The sequence below is a fragment of the Typha latifolia genome, chromosome 5 (assembly GCF_019914945.1).
Source record: "Typha latifolia isolate L0001 chromosome 5, TyphaL0001v2, whole genome shotgun sequence".
Taxonomy (NCBI): domain Eukaryota; kingdom Viridiplantae; phylum Streptophyta; class Magnoliopsida; order Poales; family Typhaceae; genus Typha; species Typha latifolia.
In genome coordinates this window covers 11134354-11157755 of record NC_133090.1, presented here as the reverse complement: position 1 = coordinate 11157755, position 23402 = coordinate 11134354, and the positions used below count along the sequence as shown (strand labels likewise).

Genomic DNA, 23402 nt, shown 5'->3' with positions numbered 1-23402 from the left:
AATAAGGAGGTCAACTTAATTAGATTGAACGGTCTCATATAAACTGATCACGATAAAGTCAAATCTCCTGCAATTGGATGATTTTTTTTTTAATTTTTAATTATTTATGAGCTCAAATGGTATATATAGACGGAATAAAAAGTCAAACATACAAAGACACTTAGACCTCATAAAACTTTAACTAATATAATAAACTGTATAATCTAAATTTTAAGTCATATATGTCACTAAATAATTACTCTAAATTAAATGCTATCAAAATTTACTTTAAACCGAGCTGCTCATAAAAAATCACAAGGAGAAAAGTTTTTAGCTTTGTTTATAAATTATGATACTATGATGTGGTGTGTGGATGTGAATGGGATGGGGAATAGGAATAAAAGTGGAGGCATAAAGGAAGCCGAAGTGATGCTTTTGGCAAGGAAATAATTCCCTCTATAGAACTTTATTAGAAAGAAGTATGGAATAAAGGTATGTGCCTAAACAAATTGCTTAGCGTTGAATATTACCAGTCCAAAGAAAAATTCCCAAGAATAATGTAACGTTTACTGTACAGTTATATACATCGCATTAATATCGATCTACACCATGAGTAAATCATCAAGATCATATACAACCATCTAGTGATTCAGATCTTCTCAAAGAACAACCAAAATATAATGAATAAATTTAACATTGGCTGAGTTGAATTTTGAATATTTCAGTTGTTGCAAACATCAATATTTTGCTGCTACTTCCAGTCAAGGTTCCACAAAGAAAGGAAGAAAGAAGCTGAAGGTCTCAAGATTGCTTGTTTAACTGAAGCGCAACATTTACTCCTTTTTCTACAGTAAAGCTGAAATTTAGATGTAAACACCGTGCACAAGTAATTAGGGAGAACACAAGTAACTGTGTACTGAAGAAAAAGGTGGAATTAGACAGCAAGACATGAGTAACATGAAGATCCTAGAGTTCAAGGAAAAAAAAAAAAAAATCCAAACATGTTGCAAATTTTGCAATGCCCTCAAACACCGCCGGAAAAATCATAAGATTCAATTACCTCAATTGTTATTAACCCACTTGGGGAGATAAAGGGGAAAAAAGAAAAAAAGAGTTACAGTATCCCTTCTGTGCTCCATGGGCCTGTTCCAGCCCTTCAAGAATCATGCAGTGTCGAAACACATGAAGCAAAAATAAGAGAACTTCACAAGAAATAGCGCTAAAAGAACTCAACCGAGCCTTACAAATGGCTGCTTGAAACAACCATTCATTATTCTCTAAGCCAAGGTGCTTGAGCAGATACCCATTCACATATTTCGCCTTCTTTGAACCACAGAGCTGTTGAAAACAAGCATGTTGATGTCAAACATCGTTAAAAATGATATGGATGAGGACCACATATTGTTCTGTTTAAGGAAAATAACAAAATAAACATTTTAAATTTTAAACTTAATGAACAAAATGTTCAAAATCTCTGCAGCATTATCAGTGGCACCAGCAACATCACAATATTTTATATCCAAGTTAAGTGGCCCGAAGTCCAATTCTTACAAGGTTGGGTCAGGTAGTTCTACATGGTCAATCCGAAAATAAAAGGCCTGTCAATATCCAGGCTGTGCTTAGGTGAGATGAAGTTCCACTTGCCAATTTGACTCGGCCCTACAAATTATATCTTAATTTACTCCAAACCTAAACATGTCAAGTACCAAACTTTTTAGCTGTAATATAAATATATTCCATGGAAGTGGTAACTTATTTCTAACACTAAGATAAAATAAGACAAGTTAACTCTCCCAATGATGATTAGATAAATGATGAGATATTAAAGCTTCATTTAAATCTCATACATGCTTCCACAAAAAATAATGGAGAAGCACTTGGCTATCAGAATGCTAATATACATCCATAATTAAGTGAGCTTTTCATAGTTCTTCACAATAAAAGATTAGAAGCCAAATAACCTATTTCCAATTGAAGTTAAGCGACAGGGGCACCTTGAAAATGAGAAGTATTTCAGTTTGCATTACAGCTCAAACTTCCATAAATGTAGATACTGAACTGATGAAGTACTAGAATCAAGGTAGATCAAGCTTAGTCAACTAGTACTAGGTTTTGACAGTAATTAAAAGTTGCTGATACAATTACACTAATAAGTATTTTATGAGTGTAAGAACTTTGTGTTTTCTGCAGAAGCTTTTTGGAAATACAGTGTTAATTTGAGAAAAACAGTATTTTCTGGGTTAGCAGCAATGATAAAGTATATGCAGTTTTTGCACACACCAGTACTAAAATATTGTATGACTTACCAATTTCGCGCCGACCATTCTCAGGGCTATCACTTCCATGAACAACATTTCTGCAGAGAAGGTCAATGCACAATTACTTTTATTGTAACATACGGCACCCAAAAACAAATTGTGACAGCAGTTGACACAATTATATGGAGAAAGAAGTTTCACCTTCCTGTCTGAACAGCTAGATCTCCTCTTATAGTTCCCGGCTCAGCTTGAAGTGGATTTGTAGCTCCTATGAGCTTGCGAGCTGATGCAACGACACCAACACCCTCCCATGCCTTGCATGCGACAGTTAAAAAGTCATTCACCGTAACAATGAAAAAGGTAAATTGAACTTAATAGTCAGTAAATGTGCATAGTGGTGGACGTCACTTTACAAACTTCCTGTTAACTAACAGATACAGTAATACAAGATGCTTACCATGCAAACAACTGGACCAGAAGTTATGTAATCTATCAGCTTAGGAAAGAAAGATTTTTCCTTGAGATCCTTGTAATGCTCCTGTGCATCAAAAGTTATATAAGAAAGTACTACTGCCAGAAAACTAAAATATGAAAAGCTTTCCCATTACCCAATTCATTCACTAATGCAGAATATTTGCAAATAAGGAATTTTCCATCTCATTGTGGTTCTACAGTCTTTTCAATATTTTTAGCTCGAACCTTGCATTTTTCATCAAATCACAAAACAGTGCGAGTGACCCTTACATTTATCATTATATTTCTGTAGAAACCCTAAAGTAGGATCATTAACTGCGATAGTGTATTACTTATACCATAAACAGTAAAAGTAACAAAATTTCAAACACAAGAATATTTTTATGACCAGATGTACATATTGTTCAGCTTAAACAGATTTTAGCGGTCAACTTCAAGTGTATATTATTATCCAGGTCTTTAATGGCTAATTGTATGTGAAATATCTTTCATAAACAATTTACTTCATCAAAATGAAAACATAGAGCACCACCACACCATCTTCACATGGCATATTTGTAGAACAATCCAAGTCTAAGGCTGAACATGAAATGTCATCTTTCTGTACACTTTAAAGCAGTTTCATTTGAAAAGGAGAAAAGTTATCTCCTTTGCATTTACTTTGTGAATCCGGATGTAGCTCAATAAACAAACCTCAGCCAATTCCTTGGGGCAATGAAAAAGCTTCAAACCCTTCAGCAAAAAACCCTTCTTCTCGAAGCGGGAAATAATCTCTCCAACCTACAAGCCAAACAGAGACAGAACAAATTACAAATACTAGAAAATATCAAAGTAACTACACTTGCCAAACCCCTTTATTCATTTGCTTAAGGAACCAAAGCCAATGAAAACAAGTGTAAGGAGGCAATACCAAGCCACGCTGGACTCCGTCGGGTTTCACCATGATGTAAGTCTCCTCAACCTCCTGCCCAGTAACGGAAAAGACTCTGTTACTTTGCAATTGAAATTTCTAATAAAGAGAAAAGTTATGGACTTCCTTTACTAGGCATTCCTTTGTTAGGCATCCTGGAATTCCGAGATGAAGGTTAAAACTAAAGCACAATTGAGATATTGATTCTACCCAAATGGGCTTCTCTACATTATCCAATAACTCAAAGACGTAAAAAGGGAAGGGAACAGAGAGATTCTGGACGATATCAAAGAAGAACTGGAAGAAACTAACGAGTCCCTAAATTCCCAGATGAGACAAATATGGTCGGTAGAAAACATCTAAGAAAAGGTGCAATCTTGAATCTACCCAAATGGTCTTTTTTTTCTCCACATTATCCTCCAAATAGGAGGAGGGAACAAGGGGGGGTAGAAGTTAGATACCAACCATGGCGGCGACGAGGTGGGGAAGGAAGATGTTGGTTCTTGTCCTGGTCCTCTTGGAACGGTGCTGAGCTCCGCGGAGCGAGAGGAAGGGAGATGGTTGGAACGCAGCGAGGTGCGAGAGGGAAGCAAAGGCGACACCTTTGGAACAGCGGGAAAAGGCGGCGGTGTTCCTCGGAGATGTGGAGGGTTTGGATAGGAGACATGGGCCTCTCCCAAGCACAACCAGAGCATCCATCTCTCTCTCTCCTTACCGGATTGGACTTTGATAGAGAGGTGTGGACTGCTTGCTTGTACGTACAATTCTAGTGTTTCGGGGTAGGTATGGAAAATGCTTTGTGTATATATGTCCGTAATTGTGTTTCATATGATGTGTATTGAGATTTTTCTATTAATTTTGATTTAGAATATTCCGAAAATAGTGGTGAAAAGGACCTTTTTTATACTTTCATATGTGTCTTTTGCTAAAAACCAAAAAACCAAAAACACTGATAAGGTGGAAAATAAAAACCGATTAATTTCTTCCCTGCAATACCATGGAGATATTAAACCATATTATTAGGTTTAGGAAAATAATAAAATTGAACTCTGAAACCAAAACGAAGTAAGAAAAGGAAATCCAAATACTACTGAAAAAAATCGAATTCAAGTGAGCAAGTGGAAAATCGAGCAAGAGCAGTAAACTAAAAGTCGAGACTGAATAGAAAATGTAAGCATCCAAACACACTATAATGCTTTTTTTTTATAGTATTTCTGCATAATTTATATAAATAACACACATGATTGTAACACCCTCCTCCCACCCAAAAGAAAAAAAAAGAAAATAGAGAGAGAGAGGGGCGGGGCACATGCTCCCACAAGGCAGGTTGGGCCACCTAACTCGAGCCCTTTGGTTCGACCTTGGCTTGGCCTAACCTGATCCTTTTTGGGTCTGATTGGGTTTGGCCCAGCCCGAGCTTAATCTCCTCTAGCAGAATCCGAGATATTATAGGACTTTTCTTCCCTTATTTCCTCTTTGCCTTTGTTTTTATTTTCTCTTCGCTACCCTTTTAAATATAGAAATATAGTGCCAACCTAGTATTTTGTCGAGAGTTCTCTAGGATCAGTGCTTGCCTCGAAGCAAGTCGGTATTAGTGTGATATTACTTATCATCAAGAAATTTTAGCAAATTCAGGCATATGGTTTAGCAACCCTTGTTGTTATCGCTTCATGTGATGTGTTATAATTTAAATAATCTTTTGATATAATAGTCTATTTACCATAGTGACACATGTTTGTTTAATATGTTGTCTGACACAATTATTATTATTTTGATTGTTATGCTTCATTAGCATGCTTAGACATGATAACATCCCTTACTATTTTATTTTGTTAGTTGTGTTTCATCTTATCACGCCACTAGCACACGAGCATAATTATAAAATGAGTGATCTCTACGGCTTGACAGTACCCGACACCTCCACAACTAAAATTAAGGACAAAAAATATTTATATTATTATATAGTAGGGCTTATGTCTGAGGTCTTAGTCTACGGATCCTAAAGAATCAAGCAGCCGTTTTGTTGGGCGATAAGCGATTCTCATTCGGTCGATGAGAGTCAACCTTTTAGATCATCTAAGAGATAGCAAAAAGAATAGGACGTGTAGACCAAATGGTATCCAATGACGTAGGGTGAGGGCATCCTTGAGCAACAACTAATGATTTGTCGTACGGTGGAGCAAATGAGCCAAGAACTTAGAGAGCAAAGTGTCGATATTTGATAATCGACTCATGTGTTAGGCTTATGACTAGGGTCCTTAGTCTGCAGTGACGAATGATTGGTCATGTTGTTCATTTGGGTGACCGGCAAACAATTCTATCTCTAGGGTCTATCCTTCTTTAGATGTCTTTATGATTGTTGAGCATAGGTGTTGATGGCCGAGGGCCTATGTAGGAGGTGCACCACACATAAGTGGTGGATAGAGTTAGCGGGAGTCATGTCAAACCATGCTAGCCAAATACATGACATGCATGTTTTATTTTACGTTCATGATGATTAGTTCCATAGTTATGCATGCATTCTACATGCCGAGTGTATTGTTATCTATAATACTAGACTAGTGATAGTTCAACTTGTTGAGTGTTAAACCCATTTCGTATTGATATATAATGCAGATTGATTGACATCATAGCAAGATGCTTGCTAGTAGTTTACCTTGTAGGGTGTTAGATCTCTTTCCTTTTATGCTTTTTTTGTACTATTTGTATAAGGGGTTTATTATTTTCTTATAGTATCTTACTTTTAGCATGTACTCTTATAAAAGGGTCTATGCTCTTACCGTCTCACAATTACATATATATAATAGTTGTATATATGTAATAAGTCAAGTATAAAGTCATATCTTTATAGTAACAATAAGGGAAGAAATATCACTCTAAAAGAAAAGAGGGAGAGGGAGTTAGGCCTTAGGGGAGGGGAACGACCGTTGGTGGTTACTTAACGGTCAGCCTCTTGTAAGCAACTCGGTTCTTCAACGACCCCTAGTTTGATAACGAGGGAGAACGAGAATGTTAGAGAGTAATAGATATAAAAGAAGAGGGAGGGAAGTTTGCCAACAAGGGAGAGTCGGCGACAGCTCTTCCCTACGGTCTATAGCTCGTGGTGATACTAGAGAGAGTGTGGGAGTGAGAATAAGAAAATTTGAGAGAGAGAATAAGAGAGTTTGAGAGAGAGAATGAGAGAGTTTGAGAGGTGGTGGAAAGGGGGAAGTGGCAGCAATGGGGCTAGTCGCCTGGGTTTATGGCATTCATAGTGACTGTTAGGGTTTGCATGGTACAATATTGTGCCATGCAATCCAATGTTATAATTTTTTTCTAGGGCTACTACTTTGAAAGCCGCATTTTGCTTTCATTATTTTTTTCGGTCTTCTTCATTTTTTTATGGTATGTTGTTGGACTCCTAATCCCCACACGACTCACGGTGAAAAACCCTTATGGAAGGTATGTGGCGGGATCAGATTATTACACGACTTTTTCACTACTTTTAATACATGTCTTAGCTAATATGAAAGCTTATATTTTGTCTAGTGATATCTCATAATTTACATAGGTGATATATACAATTTTTTATTACTTTTTAATATGTACTTTGTCTAATATAAAAATCATACTTTTATACGGTCTTTGTACATAATTTACTATTTTCAATACATACCTGGCTAGTATGTTTTGTAGTCTTTGTGCATAATTTGCATTGGTGTTACATAATAATATTTTATGAAACTATCTTCTAGGATTGTTAGATAAAATTATTTTAGAAAAGAAAGAGCATTTGCACTGTTACTGATGAATAATAAAAGAAGATTTTGGTAATAAAATATATGAAAATTATATGAAGTGACATTTGTCATTTTTTACATTCTAAAATGAAAATATAATGTAGAAATAGAGAACTTCACCGAAGGCAACCCTAAAAACACGCATCCATGTGAAGAGGAAAAAAAAAGTATTAATGGTTGTAAATTACTTTGTGGTTTTATTACAATATTAAGTAACTTGGTACATAAACAAAAAAGAAATAAAAAAAACGTAACGTCTTATTCTTTGGTGGCAAATCGGAGAAAGTCAACAACACACTCCTTTTCGACGAAAATCAAGGGAAGGCTTTGGCGAGATCCAATGTAATACTGCATTGCTTCCCAAATTTCCCCATCATCCCCATCAGCTGCTCTTTCACCTCCCCTTCAAAATGCTTGCAGCCCCCGCAGCACTTCTCGGTGTCTGCGACGACCGTCATCATCCAACCCATGGTGTCTGCCATGGCCTTCCTGTCCATTCCCGCCATGGATACGTCGAGCTTCTTGATAGCATTCTCGAAGCCACTGGAGCAGGCACTAAGACACTGCCAGAGGGCCTTGTCTTTGACGCCCGTGTTCAAGGTTTTGAGATGTCGGCGGCGACGCCGGTGCCGACCTCCACTGCCACCTTAAAGGACATGGCGACGACGCCGTGCAGGTCGGCGCCCTGGCTCTCGTGCTTTCCCGTGAGGGATTGGACGCAGCGGTCGACGTGGGATGTGTATTTGCATGCCTCAGGCAAAGAGACCGGACAGGGTACGGCCGGCGGGGGCGTGTGGGCGAAGGATTGAGTGGCTAGGGAGAGGCAAAGGATGAGGAGAGGGTGAAAATATGCCATCTTTGTTATATAATAAGTGAGAGATCTCGATGGGAGTTATTCTCTTTTAGATGTATGCATAGGGAGGAGTTCACGTACATGTTTATATAGGAAGATTGTTTGGTCTACGTTTAACGTTGCGATACAATGAGAGGATGTGGTGGAGAGAGATTGGTGTTGCATGGGATTGCATGGATGGAGGAGATAAAACAAGAGACTCGGTCAGTGGGTATTAAACTTCAGCTTTGAGACCCAAAATATGGGAGAGTTTGCATGCTAGCTAAATTCAAGCTGAGCCAAACCTTTCTACTAAAAGCAAAGCCCTGGTAAGAAGCTATTAATCGGAATCAGCAAAGAGACAACCTTCCGTTAATTGAAGCTTCGTTCAGATTGCTGACTGGATAAGGGCCATTCAACTTGCATTCATCGAGGGTTTTAAGCATTTGCTACAATATGTGACAAAGATATAGGTGCCGACCTTGTATTTTATCGAGAGCTCTCTAGGATCAGTTCTTGCTCCGAAGCAGTCGGGATTACCGTGACATTACTTATTGTCAAGAAATTTTAGCGAATACAATCAAGTGACTTATCAACCCTTATTATTATTATCACTTGATGTGATGTTTTATAATTTAAATAATATTTTGACATAGTCTATTTACCATACTGATACATGTTTGTTTAATATTTTGTTTAACACAACCACTATTGTTTTGATTATTATGCTTCATTAACATGCTTAGACATGCTAACCCTCCTAACTATTATATTTTGCTAGTCGTGTTTCATCTTATCATGCCACTAGCACACAGTATAATCATAAAAGGAATGAACTTTATGGCTCTACAGTACCCGACACCTCCCTTTGTTAGAGTTAGGAGCGAAAAATATTTATATTATTATATAGTAGGGCTCGTGTTTGAGGTCTTAGTTTATAAATCTCAAACAATCAAGTAGTCGTTTCACTAGGGGATGAGCGATTCTCCTTCGATTGACGAGAGTTAACCTTTTAGAGTATCTAAGAGATAGCAAAAAGAGTAAGGTAATGTAGACCAAGTGGTATTCAATGACATAAGGTGAGAACATCGTTGAGCAACATCTCATGATTTATCGTACAGTGGTGCAAATGAACCAAGAGCTCATAGAGCAGTGTCGATGTGTGATTTTGACTCATGTGTTGAGCTTATGATTGATGTAATGCCCACCCGGCATGGGCACGCCTACCCGGCACGGGCACGCCCATGCGCCCACACGGTACGCGCGGCGCACACGACAAATCGGGCGGAACCCGTCACGCACAGATGCTCTCCTGTGCACATGTAATCATGACATCATCAAATAAAACATGCTAACCTATCCATGATCACATAATTCACCACTAAATAAATTATACTATTAACCAAATAAACTTGTTAACATATGAATATCTAAGTCCACAATGATATACACTAGACCACTACGTAATATGGCAGGACCCACACAGGCCACAATAAACTATCAAGATACAACTAAAATAACTAATACAACAGTACGCCATGATTCTACCTGTATTATACAAATCATCGTCTAATACAAAAGAGTACAAATATCAAATACTAGTACAACTTAATTTCTATATAGACTATCATCTATAGCTCACCTCATCTTTGCTCTAAAATATCTCATCAGGATAACTCAAGTTGGTATCATATACCATAATATCTGTGGGGTTAGAAAAGAAATAAGGATAGTCATGAGTAAAAAGCTCAGTGAACAGAACTTACCCCGAATCAATGAAACCAAACAAAGAGTAAATCATGTACTAACACCATGTATGAGCATGTATATATGTATCCTCAATGACATCTATATGAATGGAATCAATTCTCATGAATAAGCATATTATATCTTTAACCAAAAATATATCACATGATGAAATTACCATATAACATCACTGAATATAATAATATATCATGTATAACAATTATGATCTAATGATACTAGTCACATCAATGATGATGCATGATGCATGCCAACCACCAGATAATTGTATATGTCAAAGGCAAATATAATCCACATATCTCTCACTATCACAATCATCCATCTTAACTCTGAATATCATCCACCATGCTGGACTATGGTACCCGGCTCCAAACTCAATACACATCATGTCACAAGCTCAGAGCATATCCTGTCATATACTAAGAATATCTCTTTAGATAAATCATACCTTACCATATGCTAAAGGTATCTCAATGATAGTTGTACTCTCTCATACGCTAAGAGTACAACCATCAGTTAATCACCATACTCTGTCATATGCTAAGAATATGTCTAGTACCAGTTCGGACCAGATATCGTTCTAACTATCACATCATATCACATCACATCATATAACATATACTTTTATGATTTTCTATACATGATAAATTATATGCATATATCCGGTATTGCAACAGATCATGCAACTCAGAAATTAAGTGGTAAAGAAGCTAAGAGAAAAATGATGCAATGCCGACTCTAGCCATGTATCTAACACATGTATATTTTCGCTAGTCTATCACATGCATACTCATGATAGAGATCATCCCGACATAAAACCATAATAGTATAATCATCTCTATATATCACCAATGTACTCATATCGCAGATCAGCCTAATCAAATGCATTATAAAATATGCTTGACAGAAATCATCTCTATATAAAGTCATATAATCATGCTGGAGGCCAAAACATGCGTGTAAATAAGATATAATATATCCTAATTTGAGAAAGGCATTTAGGGGATAAAAATACTCATAGTCTGATCAGAAGACACAAACCACATATCTCTCACGTCCGTCAGTCAAGCATCAACTCATCGTTAGGGTCCACAGGGTCTCACATAAGGGGGTTCGGGATCTGAAAATATTTAAGTAGTATGATGTTAGTCGTTTATCTAATTAGAATAAATTCAATTAGAATATAAATGTTTATTAGGTTTAGAATTACTTCTCTTTATTTTTAATTACATAACTAGGTCTATATTATAGATATGATTCAAATACTATAATTATATTATTATCGTAAAATGTTAGTTATAACGTAAGGAGAAGAGGTATGTTTCCTTTTATATGAGAGTATTTCTAAATATATAATTATAAAATAAAATAAAATAAAAGGTTAAATAACTATAAGTATAGACAAGGTCTAATTATAATTAATTTTATAATTCATACACTATCTTGATTAATTAGGGACAATGTAGTCTTTACTCGATAAAATAATAAATAAATAACTAAATTAGCTTAGTATTTTATTTATTGCAGAATAATCATATATAAAAAAATTAATAGAAATACTTAAAATATATATGATAAGGGCATTAGAATATAAATCTAATAATTATAATTTATAAATCTATCTATTAATCTAATAGACATATAAATAAATAAATAAATATAAGTATTACCTATATTTATACCTAATTAATCATTAATTATAAAAATTATCATTAATAAAATTATATTGAAGAATATATAATATTATTAAAATAGTTAATGTCTAAATAATCTATTTGCATTAATTAAGAAGAAAACTGTAACAACAAAAAAAAAAAATTCCTTCACTGCATGGCACGACGGCTCGTGCCATGCAGTGGTAGCTGGGAAGGGCGCCCCAAGCGCCGGCTCGGCCAACTTAGCCGAGCCAGCTGGCGCGGTGGGCCCCCGTCGCCGCCTCCGTAGCCTCCTTCCCCACCACCTCTCTTCCTTTTCTTCCTCTCTCTCTCTCTCTCTCTCTCTCTCTCTCTCTCTCTCTCTCTCTCTCTCTCTCTCTCTCTCTCTCTCTCTCTCTCGGACTCTTTCTCTCAAACACTCTTTCTCTCTCTCTCTACTCGCTATCGCCGACACTCCGTCGGCCTATCGCTGCCGCCGCCACCTCCACTAACATCGGTGAGCCTCCCTCATTCTCTTTCTCTCTCTCTCTCTCTATCTCTCTTTCTCTCTTTATCGGCTTCCTCTCGGGGCCGCCGGAGGATTGAGCCGTCGGCGAGAGCCGTTGTTGAGTGGCCACCGGTGGCGCACCCCTCCCCACGGCCCAACCCTCTTCTTCTTCTTCTTCTTTCTTCTTCTTCTTCTTCTTCTTCTCCTCCTCCTCCTCCTCCTTCTTCCCTTCTTTTCGCTCGGATTGCACCCTGCAAGTGGTGCTGGGCTCGGCCAAACACTATGTATTATTAATTTATATATATATAAATATAAATATATATATATATATATATATGCACATTATTTATTTCTAATTATATTTGATTATGTTATTAATTATTCGATTAGTTTAGTTAATTTAATATATTTAATTTATATAAATTAAATATAATTATATCATAGTTAGTATATAATTCTAATTATATCATGTTTAGCAAAAGACCTGCAATATAAATTACTATTTTAATCCTAGGTAAGTAATAATAATTATTAGGGTTATGTACGTATATTCTTACGTAATTATTTATAGTAACTTAATTCTTAATTTCTTAATTATCAAGGAGAATAATAGATAGATAATTATGTTTTAAATACACTATTAAATAATATAATTATGGTTAATAAATAACAAAAAAATATAGAAATGAAGAGTACATAATTACAACAAGAAACTATCTTTTTATTGTGTTAATTTTAATGAATAGAAAGACTAACATTATTTGTTATAAATAATTTCAGATCCCGACCCTTTTGTTCTAGACCCTGTGGACCTAGCTATCGAGGCTTGATAATTGTCGTAACAACGTGAACGAGTGGTTGTTTAATATTTGCAGTAGTCTTATCCCCTAGACGCCTTTCTCAAATTAGATTATATTATATATTATGTACATGCATGTTTTGACCTCCAGCATTATTATATGATTTTATCTAGAGATGATTATAGTCGAGCATATTTTATCATACATTTGATTATGCTGATATGGAATATGAGTACATTAGTGATATATATATAGAGATGATTCTACTTCTATAATTATATACCGAGTTGATCTCGTAGCATGAGTATGTATGTAATAGATTAGCACAGTATGCATGTGTTGTGATATAGTTAGAGACTACATTGCATCATTTTCTCTTGATTCCTATTCCACCTAAATTTCTATTATGTATTGACTTATTATCGTCTTTTGGATATATGCATATGATCTGTCATTTAGAAGAAAAATATGAAATGTGATTGATAGAATAATTGATAGAAAGCGTGATAATACCTGAGTGGGCGCGAGGGTTAGGGCGTGCCTGGAGATGATTGGTCGCTCGACATAGTCGCGATCCTATTGGCCTTGCGTCTGAGGTCGTTAGTTTGTGTGCGAGTTATCCTCACGATGTTTCTATCAACTATGGGGGTGCCCGGTCTAGATGGATATTGATACCTTAGCGGGTGACATGGTATGGTTATATTTGAGATACTCTTGCGGGTGGCGGAGTATGCTCTAAGCCTTCGGACATGATATTGAGACCGGGTACCGGGTGCTGACTATGCATAGTGGTCTAGTATGATGATATTATACCGAGATGTCAGTGATGATCGTGATGTTAAGAAATACATATGATTTCATTATCATCTGATTACCTGATTATTGAGTGGTCAATATTCATCATATATAGTTGCATTTGATGTCATAACATCGTCATGGTCGGCATGCACCATGCGTCATATTTGAGAGAGAGTTATGATGATCGTATGACGTGGCGACATATTTATTTAGTGTCGAGGATTATGTATTTTTTTATCAGTTATGACATGTTATCTATTTTTCACTTATATATTATTGAGGATGCATTCATATACTTATTCATGACATGATGTTTTTTCTGATTTATATTATCCAGTACAAAAATTACTCTCTATTTGGCTTCACTGATTCGGAGCAAGGTCTATTCACTGAGCCTTTAGCTCATGACTCTCATTATTTTCTCCTTTCCAATAACCCAGGTGAACGAGTGGAGCATGATACTCCCTTAGAGGCCTTGCCGGTGAGGAGTAGAGTGTGGTTAGTGTTATATGCTAGATAAATTATCTTGTCTGATATATTAGTAGACATCCTCCAAAGTGTGTATGTATCCTTATCTTATATTTTAACAGGTGACTTTGTACTTGTATAATTATATATATACCACCATTGTGTATATATAATTATGAAAAACTCTTGATGATGTGTTGTGGCCTGTGTGGGGCACAAGTAGGGTTATCTGTATGCTGTTGACAGTTAGACTTAAGTTATTTTTAGTTTAGATGTTGTGGATAAAATTATGATGTTGATACAAGTTTATTTATTTATCACTAACTAACCAAACAGTCAAGTACCATGCACGTGTCATCTAAGCTCATGCCATGCACATGTTTAGGGTTTGAGTGCTACAAAAAATACCTAAATAAATAATATAAATAAATAAATAAATAAATAAATTAATTAATTCTGCCATCAGTGCTAGGCTCGGCCCAGCACTGAGCACTGTGTAGAAAGAAAGAGAAGAAGCTGAGGAAGAAGGGGAAAAAGAAAGAAAGAAAGAAAGAAGAAGAAGAAGAAGAAGAAGAAGAAGAAGAAGAAGAGAAGAGGAAGAAAAGAAAGAGAGAAGGTGAGGGAGGGGGGTTGCGGACCCAGGCCGGCGGGGAGGGAACCGGTCGTTGCTGGCCAGCCTCTCGCCGGCGGCTCGGCTCCGACGAGCCCGAGCTCGGGCAAGAAAGAGAGAGAGAGAGAGAGGAAGAAAAGGAAAGAGATGGGGAATGAGGGATCTCACCGGCGGTGGCGGTTTCGGGGGGTGGCGGCGGGCCGACGTCGGCAACGAGGAGAGGAAAGAGTGCAAGAGAGAGTAGAGAGAGAGAGTAGAGTGAGAGAGTGATAGAGAGAGAGAGATAGCGATAGAGAGAGAGAGATTTAAAGAGAGAGAGGGAAGGCGGTGGAGGAGGGGTTGTTGCGGCGCCGGGGATTGCCGCGGCCATCTGGCCGCAGCCGGTTGGCTGCGGCAGTGGGCGCGTTGCGCCCTACCACACAAGCTGCATGAGCAGCTTGCGTGGGCACGAGGCCGGCCACGTCGTGCCCAAAATTAATTAATTTTTTTTAAGGTTGGGTTGTTACAATTGAGGTCCTAGTTTGCGGTGACGGACGACTGGTCATGCTGTTCGTTGAGTGATGAGCAAATGATTCTACCGCTAGGGTCTACTCTTCTTTTGGGGTCTTTATGATTGTTGAGCATGAGTGTTGATGGCCAAGGGTTTGTGTAGGAGGTGCGCCACACATGACATGCATGTCTCATTTTATGTTCATGATGATTAGTTGCATAATTATGCACGCATTCTCCATCTTTGTGTGTATTGTTATCTATAATATTAGACTAGTGATAGTGCAACTTGTTGAGTGTTAAGCTCATTTAGTGTTGATATATGATGCATATTGATTGACACCATAGCAAGATACTTGGCAGTAGTTTACCTTATAGGGTATTAGATCCCTTTCCTTTAATGCTTTTTTTACTATTTTTATAAGGGGTTTATATTATTTTCTTGTTGTATCTTACGTTTAGAATGTACTCTTTTAAAATTGTCTATACTCTTATAGTCTCACGGTTACATATATATAATAGTTATATATACATAATAAGGCAAGTACAAAGTCACACTCTAAAAGAAAAGAGGGAGAGGGTGTTAGGCCTTAGGGAGAGGGAACGGCCGCTAGTGGTCACTCTGCAGTCAACTTCTTGCAAGCAACTCGGTTCTTCAACGATCCCTAATTTGATAATGAGAGAGAACGAGAAGGTCAGAGAGTAAGAGATATAAAGGAAGAGGGAGGGAAGTATATACATAATAAGTCAAGTACAAAGTTATATGCTTATAGTAATAACAAGGGTAAAAATATCACTCTAAAAGAAAAGAGGGAGAGGGAGTTAGGCTTTAGGGGAGGGAACGACCGTTGGTGGTTACTTAACGGTCGGCCTCTTGTAAGCAACTCGGTTCTTCAACGACCCTAGTTTGATAACGAGGGAGAACGAGAATGTTAGAGAGTAATAGATATAAAAGAAGAGGGAGGGAAGTTTGCCAACAAGGGAGAGTCGGCGACAGCTCTTCCCTACGGTCTATAGCTCGTGGTGATACTAGAGAGAGTGTGGGAGTGAGAATAAGAAAATTTGAGAGAGAGAATAAGAGAGTTTGAGAGAGAGAATGAGAGAGTTTGAGAGGTGGTGGAAAGGGGGAAGTGGCAGCAATGGGGCTAGTCGCCTGGGTTTGTGGCATTCATAGTGAGTGTTAGGGTTTGCATGGTACAATATTATAATTTTTTTCTAGGGCTACTACTTTGAAAGCCGCATTTTGCTTTCATTATTTTTTTGGGTCTTCTCCATTTTTTATGGTATGTTGTTGGACTCCTAATCCCCACACGACTCACGGTGAAAAACCCTTACGGAAGGCATGTGGCGGGATTGTTAGATAAAATTATTTTAGAAAAGAAAGAGCATTTGCACTGTTACTGATGAATAATAAAAGAAGATTTTGGTAATAAAATATATGAAAATTATATGAAGTGATATTTGTCATTTTTTACATTCTAAAATGAAAATATAATGTAGAAATAGAGAACTTCACCGAAGGCAACCCTAAAAACACGCATCGATGTGAAGAGGAAAAAAGTATTAATGGTTGTAAATTACTTTGTGGTTTTATTACAATATTAAGTAACTTGGTACATAAACAAAAAAGAAATAAAAAAAAACGTAACGTCTTATTCTTTGGTGGCAAATCGGAGAAAGTCAACAACACACTCCTTTTCGACGAAAATCAAGGGAAGGCTTTGGCGAGATCCAATGTAATACTGCATTGCTTCCCAAATTTCCCCATCATCCCCATCAGCTGCTCTTTCACCTCCCCTTCAAAATGCTTGCAGCCCCCGCAGCACTTCTCGGTGTCTGCGACGACCGTCATCATCCAACCCATGGTGTCTGCCATGGCCTTCCTGTCCATTCCCGCCATGGATACGTCGAGCTTCTTGATGGCATTCTCGAAGCCACTGGAGCAGGCACTAAGACACTGCCAGAGGGCCTTGTCTTTGACGCCCGTGTTCAAGGTTTTTGAGATGTCGGCGGCGACGCCGGTGCCGACCTCCACTGCCACCTTAAAGGACATGGCGACGACGCCGTGCAGGTCGGCGCCCTGGCTCTCGTGCTTTCCCGTGAGGGATTGGACGCAGCGGTCGACGTGGGATGTGTATTTGCATGCCTCAGGCAAAGAGACCGGACAGGGTACGGCCGGCGGGGGCGTGTGGGCGAAGGATTGAGTGGCTAGGGAGAGGCAAAGGATGAGGAGAGGGTGAAAATATGCCATCTTTGTTATATAATAAGTGAGAGATCTCGATGGGAGTTATTCTCTTTTAGATGTATGCATAGGGAGGAGTTCACGTACATGTTTATATAGGAAGATTGTTTGGTCTACGTTTAACGTTGCGATACAATGAGAGGATGTGGTGGAGAGAGATTGGTGTTGCATGGGATTGCATGGATGGAGGAGATAAAACAAGAGACTCGGTCAGTGGGTATTAAACTTCAGCTTTGAGGCCCAAAATATGGGAGAGTTTGCATGCTAGCTAAATTCAAGCTGGGCCAAACCTTTCTATTAAAAGCAAAGCCCTGTTAAGAAGCTATTAATCGGAATCAGCAAAGAGACAACCTTCCGTTAATTGAAGCTTCATTCAGATTCCTTTGACTGGATAAGGGCCATTCAACTTGCATTCAACGACGGTTTTGAGCATTTGCTACAATATGTGACAGAGACAAGGACAAATAGCATAAGAGAGAAAATGTCACATATTTATAACAGAAAACTAGCACCAAAACTTGAATACTAGAGTACTAAAACAAATGAATAAGAAATTTCAAGATGTAACACTCCTGAAAAGGTATACTGCAGATATTAGTAGATCAAAGACTGTCATGCCGGTGTGCAATATGCAGACTATCTATGAGAATTAAGCACGTATGCAATATATCAACTTGATGAGAATCATGCCGGTATGCAACATCATGAGCTAAGTTCAGGCGGGAGGACACAGACTAGGTGAGGCCCTGCTGGATTGCATCATCACCAACATCAGGCAAACCTAGTTGAGGTGGGCGCATGTATCCGGACACCAGCAGCACAAATGTAACTATGACATCTTTCCTCGAACCTGCAGTTCTGCTACTATTACAACTATGTGTGTAATTCACATAGAAAAGAAGACAAAAGAGAAAGTGAAGACCGAGATGTAAATGAATCATAATACAGGCCTTGTGTTTTTGACAATGATGCATGTCCTCTTTTCCTCTCAGCAATCATCTAGTTCTGTAGGTTGGCATCAACTTCACAGAGCACCTCATCCTGTCAAGCCAATAGTGCTTAATATTCATCAATCTCAAAGCAAAAAATAGATAGAACAATTATATATTTGTTTGGAAACCTGTTTATGCATGTATATTTGCTAACATATTTTGATTCCCAGAAGCAAAACCAGAAGGTTCATTCACTGAATTTGTTTTCTAAACAGTTGACCTTATTAGCTCAATTTCTGGTGCCTTTTATCTGCGCTATATGGATGTCTTCCAGTTACAGATAAATAAGATGCAAACATCTGATGCCTGGACTTCTATTTCCTAAAAAAGTTACCAACATGCTTCATTACAGGAATAGAGGAATTCATCCAGATAATCTGTGTATGATAATATTTGCAAACCATATGCTTAAAAGTCGAAGTGCCACATATAGTAATTAGGCATTGTCTATAACATGCAGACACACAGAAAAGAATGACGATAATTTATAATCAACTGTAAAACTGCTTGTACATCTTAGTTAGGAACAACTATTTGATAAAGAACTTGCCATGAGTAAGTTATTTGCAGGAATCATTGGATAACCAGCATAGTTAAATAATCATTTGAAAAATTATTTGGACTATGTTGTTTATTCAACTAAAAGAAGAGATAGACATATACCTAAATGAAATAATTGTAGACTCCGATCTTAGAAATGTGATTCTGCGATAAAACCTTGAATGGTCATTCAGTTTAACTGGGACACCGTTAAGTTTCCACTTCTCTCATAACAAAAAAAAAAAAGCATTGAACAGTAGTTCATCTTTGTTATGCAATCATTAATCAAGAACTCCACTGAAGTTAGTAGCAAAGAAATGAACTTTATGGTATATAATGCTAGTAGACATTCAATAATGTAGTGATCCAGTGAAGTACCCTTTTCATGACAGAAGAGCTGCATCCTTCTGACGAACTGCCATTGACAATCGATCACAATAGCATTGAACCTTGTCATGCCTGTCAGATTGTCTGAAAGGGAAAACAAATGGAGAAGCACAGCTCTTGAAATCAACTCAAGATCGACTATGGATGATAAAGCTCCCGATGTAAATATACAAAGACGATCCACTCTCTATATTCTACAAAGATCTAGAAGCATGTTGGGACTTTGCCATCTCCCTCAGGACAGCACCAACAATTGCAGCTTGCTCGAGACACTCAGCTTTATGCAAAGCATCTAGAAGAATAATACAAGTTTTGGCATTGATTCTGCACCCCCTTAGCCGTGTTTCCTCAAATAACCTATATGCATCGATTGCTCTGTTGGCATTGCTCATGCCTTCTATAAGAGCATTAAAGCTAACCGCATCAGGGGAACCACCACTTGCCTTGAACTTCTCAAAAAGGCTGCTAGCCTCTGCTATATTCCCAACCTTTGCAAGCCCTTGGATCATGGTTGTGTATGTGACCACACTGGGAATCAAACCCTGTTTCTGCATTTCTTGCCAGAATACAAAAGCTTTGTTATATTTCTGCACTCGACAAAGACCATTTATAAGGATGCTGTAAGTATAGGTGTTGGGAGCACATTTCATTTCTTTCATCGACTGAAAACAGACAAGGGCTTCATTAATCTCTTCTGCTTTTATCAGAGCATCAATCAGGCTATTCCATGTGTATACATTAGGAGTTAAACCCTTCTGCATCATCTCTTCCATAACTAAATATGCTTCATCTATTCTGCCTACCTTGCCAAACCCATCGATAAGACTGCTGTACAAAACGACATTTATTTCCACTCCTTTTGATTTTGCTTCTTCAAATAGCATATAAGCCTCATCTAGCCTGTCAATCTTTGCAAGTCCATCAATGACAGTTCCATATGTAGAGACAGTAGGTGGCAGGCCCTTCGTATTCATCTCCTCAAGAAGCTGATATGCTTTGTCCACCTTACCTGACTTGCAGAACCCATCAATAACAGTGTTGTAAGCACGGGTATCAAGTACAAGACCTTGTTCTTTCATGGAGTAAAACAATTTGTAGGTTTCTCTAGCATGGCCAGCTTTTGTCAGACCATGGATCAGTATGGAATAGCTTCGAATATCAGGGGAAAGCCCACGAGATTTGATATCCTCAAACAGGGCACGGCCCTTTTCAATTTCACCTGCCTTGAAAACACAATCCATGTATGTGTTGAGAAGTGTGAGATCAGGGGCGCACCCTCGACGATTCATCTCTTTGAAGATTTTGTGTCCATCTTCTTTTCTTCCATGCAGGAAGAAGCTTCTGATCAGAGATGTATACACAACAGCATTAGATTTGTGCCCTGCATCCAACATCCTCTCGAACAGACTATAAGCCTCATCAACCTTGCCCTTCTTGCCCAATCCATCAATAAGAGAACAATATGTCACCGCATCCGGTGTGCAGCCTTTCTGACTTATGCCTTCAAATATTTTGTAGGCTTCATCAAGCTTCTTTGCCTTACATAGCCTATCAACCATAATGTTAACAGTCAACAGATTGGGAAACAAGCCAGCTTTCTCCATGTCATCTTGCATCTTGTAAGCTTCCTCAAGTCTCCCTGTGATACAAAGCATATCAATTATGATGTTATAGGTCGAGAGGTTTGGCTCAGCATCCTTTTTCATATCCTCAAACACATTAAGAGCCTCATCCACTCTCCCTTTCTTCCCAAGGCAAGTGAGAATGGAATTATATGCAACAACACATGGAATGCATCCCTTCTCTCTTAGCCTCTCCAGTAGCTGGTAAGCATCACCAAAGCGTCCTGCAGAACCATACCCCAGAATCATCGTATTATAAGCATACGCACAAGGAACACTCCTATCTTGCTCCATCTGCTTAAACAGCTCCTCCGCTTCTCTCAATTTCTCTGCTCTGCAGAGAACCCAAATCATGCTAGTGTAGGACACATCGTCCGGCCTCAAGCCTTGAGCTTTTAACTCGTGAAAGAACTTCCAGGCCATATCCACCTTACCCACCTTGCCGAAACAATCGATACAGACATTATACAACACGATGTCTGCATTGAACGAGTTGCTCTTCATCTCATCCAACAAAGAGAGAGCCGCGTCAAGTCTTCCCTCTCTTGCAAACACCCGCACCAGTGTCGTGAACAGATGAACATTAACTTCGTAACCAATCTCCTGCATCTGATGAAACATGGTTAGAGCTAAGTCGGGTTCATGTGCATCCGCAAGGGCACCGATCAGAGTCGTGTATGCTGAGAAGGCCGGGCGGAACTTAAACTTCCGCATCATCTGTATCACATCAGCAGCTTCCTTCAATCTCCTAGACTTGATAAAACTTCCTACTAATTCAATGCACACATTGGGCGATAACCCATGTCCAAGGAGGCTCATTTCCTCCAAGAGCTTCTCCAAAATCTCATACTTTCTACAGCTAGCAATCAACATAAGGAGCGAATTGTATGCTTCAGGAGTATGCGGCTCGCCTCTGATATTTTCTACCCATCGGAAGTAATTCACAGCCAAAATCAAATCTTTAAGTCGCCTCAAGACGCCAACAACGATCTCCGAGCTGGGCTTTTGCTGGAGCAAAGAAAGAGATCTTTCCATCTCTGGCCCCCAAGGGCCGACGCAATCTATAATGCGGCAAACTTCATCAACATTAGCTTTTAAGCCGTCCTTTGCTATCCTCTCGCTATGATTGTCTCCGACCGGATCCGGAGGCCTTTCCGAGGAGAAATTCCTACATATTTGCGCAAAGGTCGCATCTTTTTGATCGATCACGCGATTCCTCTCCCATGTAGAGCGACAAAGGAACCGAGGACAAGGATTCCACCTTGTGCACCCGATAGTAGACACGCAAGCTAGAGCTTTCGAGCGGGAGGACAAATATCGGATCTTTGCCACCATTGCCATAAGGAGTCAATCAAGCACTAGAAATCGGAAACAGCGGAGGTGGGGAAATCCTAGGAATACGTGGGATGGTCTGGAATTGGAGTCTAAATTTGCGAATTTATGTAGAAAAAATTGGTGATTCTTTCACGAAGTCGAGAGAGGGAGGGCGAAACCCTAAACCCTGGTCGAAATCATCGTGCAACCCCGTTTGTTTCCAGATGGGCGGGGGTGCCGTAGTCCATAGACATCGAAAAATTCAGTTCGATAACGAATAGAAAAATAAAAATTCCAAACAATATTTTATTTCACTAAAAAGCTCTCTGCACTCTTGATTAAACCAATTTTAAGTACGCCCGAGACATTGCTCCGAATAATTTCTTTTTGTTCCCCGAAACAATCGGATTGAGGTCAAGCCTGAGCGCCACTTGCTACACTAATAATAAACAAAAAATTATTATCATTTACTAGAAAAAGGAGTTAATATCAAAATATTTTTTTTAATTCAATATCAATATAACATCATTTATAATGATATAAAATTTTAGAAAAATTAGTAAATTTGTATTGGAAAACTGTGATCAAACCCCAAGGCTTCCATAGAGCTCTAAGCCTCCTTATTTTTATTCCATGTCAGCTGCAAACTACTCCCAGGTCTTTCCATTATTTTTATTCCAATTGTATAATGTTGACGGGTACAAAAATGGGTATTTATCTTTATCTTAATCTGAATCTAATATTTTCTTTTCTAATTTACTCGATTAAAATATAATAAACTATTTGTCTTGTTTGTCTAATTAACGCAATAAATATAAAATAAACAATTAGTGTTTCTCATGAATTCTTTGATGCTCTAGAAGTTAGATAAAAACGCTGATCAGTTCTAACATTTTCTTTTTTTTAAATACTAGTTGACAATTGACATTTCCAAAACAGTCATCAAGAACAATACTGAAAGGTCAGTTTGGAGTCAAAAACTCCTCATCCTCCATACAAGAG

At 38.2% G+C, this 23402-nt stretch overlaps 3 protein-coding genes across 6 annotated transcripts; all 3 read right to left on the bottom strand.

Annotated features, from left to right (window-relative positions):
* Positions 1-990: 990 nt before the first annotated feature.
* LOC140788739 (nucleoside diphosphate kinase 2, chloroplastic-like) lies at positions 991-4392 on the bottom strand. Its single transcript, XM_073138150.1, has 7 exons — positions 4087-4392; positions 3622-3675; positions 3405-3491; positions 2695-2775; positions 2439-2551; positions 2286-2335; positions 991-1317 (listed from the first exon to the last, which is right to left on the bottom strand). The coding sequence occupies exons 1-7, from the start codon at positions 4318-4320 to the stop codon at positions 1250-1252; spliced, it is 687 nt and encodes a 228-aa protein (XP_072994251.1). The 5' UTR covers positions 4321-4392; the 3' UTR covers positions 991-1249.
* Positions 4393-17011: 12619 nt separating this feature from the next.
* LOC140789142 (pectinesterase 1-like) lies at positions 17012-17554 on the bottom strand. The gene has a single exon (XM_073138749.1). The coding sequence runs from the start codon at positions 17552-17554 to the stop codon at positions 17012-17014; it is 543 nt and encodes a 180-aa protein (XP_072994850.1).
* A 461-nt stretch (positions 17555-18015) lies between these two features.
* On the bottom strand, positions 18016-22656 carry LOC140788736 (uncharacterized). 4 transcript variants are annotated; one of them, XM_073138147.1, is made up of 4 exons: positions 19456-22656; positions 19201-19298; positions 18496-18586; positions 18016-18395 (listed from the first exon to the last, which is right to left on the bottom strand). In XM_073138147.1, exon 1 carries the CDS (start codon positions 22425-22427, stop codon positions 19659-19661), a length of 2769 nt encoding a protein of 922 aa, XP_072994248.1. In that variant the 5' UTR covers positions 22428-22656; the 3' UTR covers positions 18016-18395; positions 18496-18586; positions 19201-19298; positions 19456-19658. The 4 variants fall into 4 exon arrangements, with proteins under 4 accessions (XP_072994248.1, XP_072994249.1, XP_072994247.1 ...); XM_073138148.1 differs by having other exon boundaries at positions 19201-19242; XM_073138146.1 differs by lacking the exon at positions 19201-19298.
* Positions 22657-23402: the final 746 nt, after the last annotated feature.

Coding starts and splice junctions, on each gene's coding strand:
- LOC140788739 (XM_073138150.1), bottom strand. CDS start 4,320: ATGGATGCTCTGGTTGTGCTTGGGAGAGGCCCATGTCTCCTATCCAAA. Junction 2,776..3,404: donor GCCCCAAGGAATTGGCTGAG/GTTTGTTTATTG, acceptor TTTGATGCACAG/GAGCATTACAAGGATCTCAA. Junction 1,318..2,285: donor GAATGGTCGGCGCGAAATTG/GTAAGTCATACA, acceptor TGTTTTCAACAG/CTCTGTGGTTCAAAGAAGGC.
- LOC140789142 (XM_073138749.1), bottom strand. CDS start 17,554: ATGGCATATTTTCACCCTCTCCTCATCCTTTGCCTCTCCCTAGCCACT.
- LOC140788736 (XM_073138147.1), bottom strand. CDS start 22,427: ATGGCAATGGTGGCAAAGATCCGATATTTGTCCTCCCGCTCGAAAGCT.